The 12,003-nt window shown below is 31.5% G+C and overlaps 2 protein-coding genes across 2 annotated transcripts in view; both read right to left on the bottom strand.

Annotated features, from left to right (window-relative positions):
- Positions 1-5,814, bottom strand: part of LOC126737120 (endoribonuclease ZC3H12A-like) — a 38,211-nt gene extending 32,397 nt beyond the window's left edge. Inside the window, exon 1 of the mRNA XM_050441861.1 lies at positions 5,450-5,814. Coding sequence (XP_050297818.1) covers positions 5,450-5,668 — 219 coding nt within the window. The 5' untranslated portion in view covers positions 5,669-5,814. The remainder of the gene's footprint in view (positions 1-5,449) is intronic.
- Positions 5,815-8,410: 2,596 nt separating this feature from the next.
- Positions 8,411-10,823, bottom strand: LOC126737494 (U6 snRNA-associated Sm-like protein LSm3). The gene is made up of 3 exons (XM_050442408.1): positions 10,660-10,823; positions 10,475-10,582; positions 8,411-8,700 (listed from the first exon to the last, which is right to left on the bottom strand). The coding sequence occupies exons 1-3, from the start codon at positions 10,678-10,680 to the stop codon at positions 8,524-8,526; spliced, it is 306 nt and encodes a 101-aa protein (XP_050298365.1). The 5' UTR covers positions 10,681-10,823; the 3' UTR covers positions 8,411-8,523.
- Between the last annotated feature and the right edge of the window lie 1,180 nt (positions 10,824-12,003).

Here is a 12,003-nt window from a genome sequence, read left to right as displayed (position 1 = left end):
GGAATAATTTGAATGGACACCTATTTTAACGTTCTTAAAAAAGTGTATGGAACTTTGAGAAAAAGAAATTTTCGGAAAGGTCGATTTTTTCCAAAAATTTCACAAAATAGCTATATTTCAAAAACCAGTTGAAATAAAATATTGAAAATTTCTCGATATATTTCATGTATAATTTGACAGGATACCTATTTAAGCGTTTTTCAAAAAATCGAAAAGGTTTGGAGGAAAAAAATCATTTTGGAAACGTCAATTGTTTTTCCAAAAATTTCACAAAATAACCAAATCTCAAAAACCAGTGGCAACAAAATTCTGAAAATTTTTACATAAATTCCTGGAAGAATTTGACTAGATACCTGTATTAGCGTTTTTTAAAAAATGTACACAGTTTAAAGAAAAAAAATTGCAAAATGCTCATAATAACCCCCATCGTCTGATACATCATTATAAGCAGCATTAAAATGTCTATTCAATAGTGCAAAAAAAATTAAATCGGTTGATGTACCAGCGAGTAGTGACCAAAAATGTCTGGGAATCATAAATATTTTATCGACCTCAAACTTTTGTATTTCAAATAGCTACCCTAAGTGTGATAGATCATTTTAAAGGGCATACAATTTCCTATCTAACCAAACCGAAAAAATCAAAATCGGTTGATGTATAAATTATTTTACTGGTAAATCGCTTTAACTTGCATCAATTTTTTTTAGAGAAGTAAGATGGAAAATTCTGAAATAACATTTTTGTTCTTATCTGTTTTACTTACTTCCTATATTTATTGATACATTTATCAGCTAATTAAATGACCAGTTTTATGGGCTATAACGAGTCCCTCGTTAGATTTACGCTTATATGCCATCGTTTATCTAGTTTAATAATAGCAACCAATTTTAGCACACGCGAACCGCACCCGGATGTAAAATCATCACAGATTTAACTGCCGCTGTATAGAGAAACCGGACTTTGAAATTAATTTTGTTTTCTTTTTTGGTCCGCTTTTTAATTTCGATAGGTACTTTAATGGTTTTACTACCAGAGTCCAGGAATCATTAAATAAATTAAATAATCAAAATTTACATTGCAAAAGTGTTAATAAAAGTCTAGACATTAGGGGTCATGATCGAGGTAAAATCATTTTAATTTATTGATTTTACTTCGATTGAATAAACATTCTTAAAGCTATCTTAATGACAATGGACAGGTAGCAATTACCTGTAGAAAAATATGGTTTTCTTCGAACGTATGTTTACAAGGGTATTCCCACCGTTTTTTATACGTTTCTTCTTTGAAATATTATTGTTTTGTTGCATACCTTCTATTTGTCGAGAAGGTTTTTGACTTGTTAAATATTGTGGTTTGTAAACTAAACCTACAGGGTAATTCCAGTAATTATTGGACCCATTGTTTTTCATTTTAAATTAAAACAGACCTATTGATTTGCACCTTCTTATTGTGCTTGATTTTTATGTGCAAAGAAATTTTCTTGTAGTGACACAGTTACAAAACATGAATAAACAAAAAGTTAGTTATTGCACTAAAATTTCCTATGCCAATTTTTGTTCATTATTGCCTATATCTAATAAGCAATGATACTCATTCTATTTCACATTTATTGTTTCTTTCTGGCTTATTTGGTTGTTCTAAATAAGTACTAATATTATATCTTTGAGCTTATTGATAAAAATTGTCTCTTTGAGGACTTTTTCTGGAACTCTATTTTGCATTACTATTGAAAATTTTCTATGTTTATGTTTCCAAATTTAGAATCTCGCAAGCTAATTAAATTACGTTTTAATTTAATTCATCTACATCATACACTTTATCTGCTTGGCATTTATATTATTGAATGATTGTTGGTCAATAGCCTTTGAACCACTGATTTAAATAATGTTCTTCCAGTACACACACAGTGTGTAGCGTGAATCTGCTTATCCTATCAAGTTCTAGAATTTCTAAACGATCATAAGCTCTTCAGAAAGAAAAGATTACACTTATGACTGCATTTTTTTTAAATTTAAGCTCTTTTTCTATTTCTTTGCTGTAGTACTCTGAAATAAATACCAGGTTCATCCTATACTTAGTTATATATAACACATATATTTCAATTCTTTGTAAATAATGTTAGTTAGTGGTATATTCGAAAAAGGGGCCAGCTATAGAAGATTACATGCTAACATTACTGTATCAGAAGTACTTACTGCTATGTTACTGTGCTGAATGTTATAGTAATAAGGTTTTCTTAATTTTAATATCCAATCTCCACAAACACTGCATAGCAAAAGGATTGAAAATATTTGCAATTTTACATAGATTAAAATATTCTATATTGGTAGTTTACATTTAACATTTTCAGCATATTTTTCTCCAATTTACAAACCATGGCAATATCCTGTATATGAAATCCTTTACTATCTAAAAATAATTCTTACTCAGAATCACTGAAATGTTACTAAATGGCCAATAAAAAAAACAGAGATTATCGTTCTAATATGTGTGGTGAAATTCGATTTAATTAGCCCATTAGATTTGCTTAAATAAATGCTTGCATGTAATATAAACAAACAATTTCAATTATGATAATGCAAAATGGAAACCAACTGGGAATGGTTGATTGTTACTGTTTATAATTAAACTGATAGTTGAATTAATGTATTAAGATAAAGTAAGATCTTGTACTGGAAATAGAATAGTATTTTTGAATGCCCCAGAACCCAAAAATGTTGCTTTATGGTCAACAATACATTGTCACGCATAACTTGTGACATCTTCGTTGAACTTTTAATGAAAAATATCTATATTTCTACTAAGCCAAAATTGCCAAATAGCACAGGGGCATCATTGGTCTTTTTTCAAAAATAAGGAAGAGAGCCTTGCACTGTGACCTCTGCTAATGCACTAGAGTGATATGAAAACTTTACCATCAAATATTGGGCTCTAGGACCTGAATCTAACCTTATGAATATTTTTAAAATAATATCTCTTTGCAACTTTATAACATATGATCAAGGTGAGTAAACGTAATGTTAGTGCTTGGCATAGAGGTAAAAATGTTCACAAAATGAAGCTCACAATTGCAATTCACTAGCAAAATGTTTTTTTGTGAATATGGTCAATGAAACTACATCATGTTGTAATATAATCCACAGGCGAAAATAAAATAATAATAATAGTTAATAGGTTTGAATGCATGTATGATGCTTTTTTTTTGTAGTTTTGTTTAAATCTTTTCTATGTTATTTGATTAAGACTTTCTATGTCCTACAAGGTTTGGTTTAAATTAAGTTTACCCTCTATTATTTTATATGCAACTTAAAAGTAAAAGAATAATAAATGTGCTTTGCCTATTGACTAACTTAGAAATTAATGATTAAAAGATAAGGCTTTTTACACAACATTATTTTGTTAGTTACAACAAAGAATGCGAAATTTCAAGATTCTTTATTTAGATATTGTGCATAAGTATAGCAACAATTTTTGGTTCATATAAATAAATTTTGTTGAAAATCAATTAACTTGCGGCAAAGTTGATCTTTGCAAAGCACACTTTTTGTCTAAACCTCTACAGTCAAAGAAAAATGTTAAGTCCCAACTTAAATTTGCACAATCTCATATTCACTACGGTTAAACATGGAGGGATAACAAATATTCTTATATAAGGATGTTTCTCAGTTTGTGGTATCGGTTCAATAGTGCAAATTAATTGTTTCATGCAAGATATTTTGGAAGCTAATTTAGTGCCATATTTGAATGAAACAATGCCACTAAGAGCTATATTTCAACATGATAATGATCTGAAGCATGCTTTTCAGTAAGTTAAAAGTTGGTTACCTCTGAAAAAATCAATGTAATGTCTTGGTTATCACAGTGTCCAGATTTAAATCCAATAGAGAACTTGCGGCATTACATTGAAACCCAAATTAGATATCAAATGTACTCTAATACTGATTGCACTGTTTGAAAAAATAAGGGAAACTTGGAAAGAAGTAAATAAATATCATGAAGTTCATTGAATCCATACCAAAGTGATGTGCAGATGTTATTAAGAAGACGGGCTACTATACTAAATATTAAATATTTTCTTATATTATAAAATCCAAAAAGTCCAAAAAAATTAATATTAAATAATTACAGTTGGGCATAAAATAATTGTTTAAAATCATGTACAAATCTCCCTGATACATGAAATGTTGATAGTTATTTAATGGATAATTATGATGTTGCTATCTTTTTACAAAATACTGGATTCAAATTTGAATTTTATTACAGGCATTGATTGAAACCTTACGTAGATAAGATTTCAATCATCTTATTGAAAAGGAGCAGATGGATCGTCAAGGATTCATGGATTTCAGACAGGTATAAAGATCAAAAAGTACATAAAAAGTGCACTTTATTGATTTCTACCGCATTTGATGGTCCAGCCACTCCTTAAATTATCATAAAATTTCACTTTTCTTAAATAGTTAACCCCAATAGATGTGAAGTATCATTTCATAGAGATTGTCAAGGATTCATGGATCTCAGATAAGTTTAAAGATCAAAAAGTGAGTAAAAAGTGCACTTTATCGATTACAATTTGAAATGTTAATGGTTATTTAATGGAAAATTATGATGCTGCTATCTTTTTACAAAATACTGGAATAAAATTTTGTTTGAATTTTATTACAGGCATTGATTGAAATCTTATCTAATCATCTTATTGAAAAGGAGCAGATGGGTCTTCTTTCTGTTATAGTCTATGCATTTGTACATGCCCACTAAAATAATAACCCTTACATATGAATGACATTTACACAAATTGTGCCATTAGTGCATATATATGGTTCGACATATAAGACCTCAATCATCCCAGGTCTGAACCTCATATGACATATCTTTCAATTTTGCAAAAATTCCACAGTTGATTTATTAAAGATAAACATTAGCCAGATAATAGAGCAGAAATAAATATTTTTCTTGGCAAACAATGAGAATTTTACAAAAATGTGTGGGTATTTTCAATACTTTTCTGGAATTTATTAGGATATTTGGTAAATTTAGATATTTTTGGATAATTTAGTCGACAACAAAAGGCAGAGTTTTTCCTCTCGCCTATTTATATAATGTACCTAAATAAACATTAATAGTGTGGATGTTCTGAACCAACTACTACTAATATAGATAACACCAAAGTATTGTATGACATAATTAAGCAAGAGTTTAAATGAGTCTCTTTCCATCTACATCCAGTTTGCACCCCGAGACTTAATTCATGATGTTCTTAAATGCCATGAATTGACATTTACATAAGAGGATCTGGTTCTTACAAAAAATAAACATAAAAGTAAAAGTGTCCATGTTCCCATTTTCCGTGGGGTCAGATCCGTCTCGAATACGTTTATATTTATCCGCCTGGCCCAGTTTTAAACTAGGTAAAGTAGGGTCTGACAGCTTCATTTAATTTTACACTCACCTGAAGTCTGGGAATGAAATCTGCGCTTACGGTCCTTACTATTCCCTCGGGACCACTAAGAAGTACCTCGTAAACCACGGTATTCTCACTATTATTACTACATCGGGTTTTTTCTTTTAAAATAGCCGCAAAGAGAACCAAAATCCTGTCGAAGTTCTCTTTCAGAAACGGTACGCAGGCCGCTCTGATTTTTACCGTACCGATTGCGTTTTTTGACATCTCGTACTATGTCCATTCTTGCATTTTGTAGATGTTGCGAAGATTTATGTTTATTTTTTAGTTATTTCGAAAAAATAACGTGAAAGTTTATTTTGAGCAAATTTGTTTTCGCGACGACATTTTTTGTTTTTCGACGTTTGTCTACCGATCGGAACGCCATCAGGTGGAAATATTTTGACGGTGGCCACACGAACTACTCAGACATCACTGGTTAGGTTTGCTTAGGAGACTTTTAAGCGAATTCATTGACAAAAAGCGTGAAGGACAGACCAAAAAATACAGGAATTGCATTTTAAATCATAAAAAACCCTATTAAGCTTAACAAGAAATGCAGCACTGCGTCACGATAAAATTTACAGTATTAGATTTATTAAACATTAAAGAAGACATAATATTTTAGTCCAACATATACGACGTTGCTGACTTTCCCTAATTAAAAATATTTTCCATATAAGTACCTATGCACTCTATAACGAGTGGGTTTTCGAAATTTATGGAAACGTTGATAAAAAACTATCAATTTATTTATGGAAGAATTTATCTCTTGTGATTCTGCAGGAAAAACTGCAAAGTACGTTGCTACTACTGTAAAATATGGTGGCGGCAATATCATGGTGTGGGGCTGCTTTTAGGCTTATAGAATAGGTCCTATTTACAGAATTAAGGTTCTAAAGTGGCCAAAAAATTAATGTTTTAAAGTGGCCACCGCAATCGCCAGACCTAAATCCCGTAGAAAATCTTGGGCTATATAAGTTGCATATCTTTGACTTGCTGTTTTATGTTGAAGTGGTACAATATATCTGTGGCTTGTTTCTAAAAGGGCCAAAGTCATAAATCGCTATTTTTGACAAATTGACTTTAAAGGTAATGAGGTCGCATTAGGTTTGGTTTTTACAACATAGATATTGGTTTTTAAAAAAAAATCTTAAAAATGTATAAAATAAATTTATTTTTCAAAAAAAATTGACATTGGCCTTTTTTTAATAAATAATAAATTAAACTAATAACACTTTGGCCCAACTTAAAAAAATCAAAATGAAACTAAAAACACAAGAAAAAACTTCGTAAAAGTCGTTGCACATACATTTTGATAAAAATATAGGCACCTAAAGCGAATCTTCATCATCTTCACTTTCACCAAGATTATCAATTGCAGTCTCAAAAGAAGTTAGTCCATTAAAACTGCAGATAGTATGGCTGACTGTTTTTATCAATAAATGGTAATAAGTCCCTCAAATGTTGTACTTTATTTTTTGGAATACCTAACGGTTTTTTATTAATAGGGAAAATTTTTATTGCATTTTCGGAATTACGGGTTGATTTTCTTAATAAATTTAAAGTTTGATATGGCTCGTCTTCAGCAAAAGTGGTTTTGTATTTCAGCAGACCAGGATTTTCAGTAGAATAGTGAATGACTCTTATTTTAGCCCAAACAACAGGGTTTCCCAAAGTATTAACTTTTTTGTTCTAAAACTTTCCCGAAAGGAGTGACTTAAAATTCAAGAATTCTTCCTGAGCCATCTCATGCACAAAAATTGGGGGTTTCCTAGGCACTAAACGAATTAAATTGGCCCAGTCTCTAGAAATTTCTATTTTTACTGTGGTATTTTTTCTAGCCTTTTCAATGGCTGCATAAATTTGGTCGGCTTCCATATGAGTATGTCCCGGAATAAGAAATTTGTGATATATGCTGACATGCCTTGCTTCTCGTTTAAAATATTCTTCAATAATCGTTAGCAGCATAGCAGAAATTAAAATGTTTTTGTTTTGTCCAGAACAACAATCACTGTACATAATTATTTATATCGATATTGGCCTTATAAGAAGTTATATAATATTGGATTCCTGGGGCCTATGTTCACATTGGCCCTTTTATTGAAAAAAGAGTATAAAATTGAAATGTTGACATTGGCCTTTAGCAGATTTGTAATTTTTTTCCTGTGAAAGATAGACTTTGGCCCTTATTACACATAATCTGGTCTGTATGCCGATTTCAAAAATGCACTTAAGCCCAAATCTAAAAAAAATGACTTTGGCCCTTTTAGAACCAAGGCCCAGATATATAATGTACATTTAGATTTCTTCTTTTTCGTCTGTTGTGAGTATGATTCGAAGCTATTTTAAACTGATGATTTTTATAGTAAAACATGACAGTAGCATGAAAATACAGTAGACTTCCACTTAAATGTGCGTGTACAATATTAACGTTCAGTAGAAGAAATCTATCCTTCCTAAACATGATCCTCAATACGTAATTTTGCATTAAATTTACTGTGTGAAAGCATTATCATCTGAAATATGTAATGAATGCTTTGTATTTATGAATAAGCCTTTTACTGAGAACTACAGCTTGTGCTCATACCACTTAAGGTACTTGTCAATTTGTACTCCTAAATAGGTTACTTTATCAACCTACCATTACTATACATAATAATACTTAATTTATTTAAATCTGGCATATTTTTTAGAGACATTTTATTTTTATCCAGCAGTTATTATTTGATTATTGCTGGTCCTCTCTGTTGTTCTATTTCTTAGCTTTACAAGTATCGCCACTAAACAGATATAGTATCTGCATACAAAATTATTTCTTCATCTAATTTGGAGGTTTTTAATAGCGAGTATAAATAACAATGGGCCCAAAACTGTGTCTTGTGGAACTTCCATTTCAATAGTAAGTATCACTAAATATAAATAAATAAAGTCATTTAGTTTTATTATTGTTTTAAATAAAAACCAATATGATTTATAGACTGCTATTTTTATTCAAAAAAGATGACAAAAAAAATCCTTATCATATAACCTTAAGTATAAATCCTCATTAATTTAATCTTACACTGTAATGTCATACAAACTTATGAGGTTCTTATTGGCGGAGACACTAAAATAACACCATCGCCTCTAACAAAAAGCATGGGAATATTTCTTTTTGTCGTTTTATAAACTTCTTCATAAGTTTCTTCATCAATCTCTACTGTTGTAATAGTTTCTTCAACATCACTCAAGATCATATTCATATGCTGGTCATAAGCCTATAAATAAATTTAAAAAAAACATAAAGATCAAATCAACTTTTTGTTCATTTTGCCAAAACCCCAAAAAAAATTAATATGAATGATATTTTAACAACTTCTCAGTATAAAACATATATAGCCAAATTTATAAAATCGGTTCAGTTCAAATTCCTTTTAAGTCACAATAAAATTAAAATAATAAAGTACTGTTAAATGCCTCTCTGGTAAGTTTTTATTATTTCCTATTTAAATACTTAAAGTATTTTTTTTGTTTAATTCGAAATTTATATATATAATTTTTAATTTGAACAGAGCAATTTAATAATAATAATAATAATAATTTCTTTATTGCTTTCAAGATCTAATTAAAATAGACAATAGCAATGTCACAAAACAAACAAAATTAAAATTTGATAACATCTACACCGTATATACTGCTAATAAAAATAGTAAGAACAAAAAGATGGTAAGAGCAAAAAGAACAAAAAGATAATGTTGGACATAATAATGGGTGCATTACCTTACCACTTGTATCTCAAGTATGATACATTATGAAGATAAATAAATTAGTAAACAAACCCTTAATATTAATCATAATACACATTTAAAATTGTAAATCGAAACTATAGATACATTTGCCCAACAGATACCCTGCAGTGTCTTTCCTAAACCTCATGATATTTTTCTTTTGCCTGAGGGCGAGAGGTAATCTATTATATATTTTAATAGCAGCAAAGGCAGGAGATCTTTGAAAAAAGGCAGAGTGATAAGTTGGGACACTCAGTTCAGCTCTCCCCCTTGTCACATAAGACATACCCTCAGCATAATGATCTTCATTAGTTTGACAAAGATGCAGGTGTTTCTTTGCAAAAATAGTTAACATAAGAATGTACAGAGCTGGAACAGTGAGTAGACCAAGCTTAGTAAAATAAGTCCTACAAGACGTTTGTGGTGTGAGTCTGAGCATGCATCTTATGATGCGTTTTTGTGCTATAAAGACTGACACGGCGTCAGTTGAAGATCCCCAAAACATCACACTATAAGTGATTAGAGATTGAACCGATGCATAGTAAAGTTGCTTCAGACAATTTAGGGAAAGCTCTTCTCGTAGACGCCTTATTAATCTGCAGAAACTATTTAGTTTTTTGCCAAGAGTGTCTATGTGTGGGACCCATGTGAGACAGGAGTTAATTTGTATACCAAGGAATTTTAAGGAAGCCACCTCTCGAAGAGACTTTTTTTCAAACTTTACAAGTAGGGAATTTTGAGGTAAAGTTTTGGAGAATGTCAGTAGCCCAGTTTTATCAGCATTTAGCTTCAGAGCATGATTGTCACACCACTCCTGCATCCTCTCTACCACCTGAGAAGCTCTGACAGATAGTTCTTCAATCAGATGTTCTGACAAGATTATGGAAGTGTTATCACATATTGGTTGATAAAACACCCTGGAAAACACTCACTGAGACCATTTACATATAATATGAATAGTACTGAGCCTAGAATTGAACCCTGAGGCACACTCCCTGTACCATCAAGGACGATGCTGAGTAAACATATGTACCATTACCAGAGCCAAGGCAAACTGTTAAGATTAAAAAGATAATTAAATAATTTAAATCAGTTTTATTATGCCTTGAGTAGTCTGCCCTGTCGTGAGTTCATATATAAAATTAACAACACAGGTGGTAGTTATGTTCTCATAGATGCGGATAATCCTTCAGACATTAAAAGGATTTATATTTATATAAAAAAATTAATATTCCCAATACATAAATATAATTTTTTTACTTACATGTAAGCGGCCCCTTAGCTCTCTATCATTTCTCATTTTAACATAAATTTTCTCATCAAGACTCAATCGTACCAAATCAAGGGGTTCCTTAACCGTAATTTGGGGCACCTGTAAAAATAAGACAATGGTGTAGGTTTGCTTTACTTTAGGCTGTAGAACTTAGTTACTGGTTTTTAATTACTTACAATATCTAGTTCGTCAGCCATACTAGAATTTGGAATAATACAGATTTTGGAAAAAAGTGTTTATTACAGAAATGCCTGAATGTATAATTATATAAATTTATAATTTATTAATTGTTGATATTATGTTTGTGCATATTTTCTCACAAATAGTATTTTAGGTTAGGTTCTGGCGGAAACGTCAAAGAAAACTTCATTTGTCTTAAGGTGCTTTTACATAAGCGATCTGCAACGGCGACTGTAGCTAATGACATTTTTTCGGAATACCAATTATTATTTTACTACATATGAGATCACGTATAATAAAAGATTACACATATACAGAAATACAGGTTAAAACTAGGTTAGAGTAATCCAGATGCTACAGAGCGAGTTGTAGCGGACAGTACCTTGTACGTGTCCCCTGGCAAGGACTTTCCAAACATATAGTGAGGGTATAATCTCAGCAGCCAACATAGGATTAAAAAGTATGGCAGAAGCTAATCTCTTTAATATCCTGGTTTCAGACCAACCCACCCACTTGCCCATTGCAAGCACCTTAGATATCCTCGATATGGTTTTTATCAAAAAGTCTCCAGCCACATCAAAGACTCACTTCTAATAACGGTATGGTCTATCATGAAGTTGGCAGTGACGATAAAAATTCACACAGTACACTGAATGACGTGACGTAGTTACAAGGAACCGTGGAAAAGTTTAATGGAGAAATGTATGAGGCTCTCCAAGTTGCGAAGAGGACCACTCCTATTACTTCCAACAAACGGACAAAAAGGACATACGTGGTGTACATGTCCAATTCCCTGGTGACTTTAAAAACAAATCTGGCCGTCGCATTAGGAGAGTATTTAGTGGGAACAATTTGAATTTATTTTCTCAATCTATTTCGTCTGTTAACTAGAATACAATTCAGACTGCTCCACAACCTTTTTCTGCCTTTTATTATACATTACGTGATAAAATAAATATCTGCTTTCCCTTGGTTAGACTTAAATCCAAGAGACGAAAACCATGGATCACCGCGGGACTAAAAACATTGGCCCAAAATTTGCGATGCTTAGCAAGACTTCGCAAATCTGTTGACAATCAATTCATTAGGTCTTATTTTCAGGATTACCGGAAAATTTATAGGCGTCTGATAAAAGTCAGAAAGGAACTGTATTACAATGAGCGCTTAGACTCGTCCGGTAACAGACAGAAGGAAAGTTGGTTAATCATTAACGAATGTAGGCAGTCTTCTCGTCGGCGGTTGGTTGAATCGGACTTGAGGCCCGATGATTTCAATGACTATTTTTCTAATATTGCTGAGAAGTTACTGGGAGCAGTTCCCAGTGATGGCGATCCATTGCA

This window comes from Anthonomus grandis, chromosome 6 (assembly GCF_022605725.1).
Source record: "Anthonomus grandis grandis chromosome 6, icAntGran1.3, whole genome shotgun sequence".
Lineage (NCBI taxonomy): Eukaryota > Metazoa > Arthropoda > Insecta > Coleoptera > Curculionidae > Anthonomus > Anthonomus grandis.
Note: the sequence above shows the minus strand (reverse complement) of the source record. Positions and strands in the feature narration are given on the sequence as shown.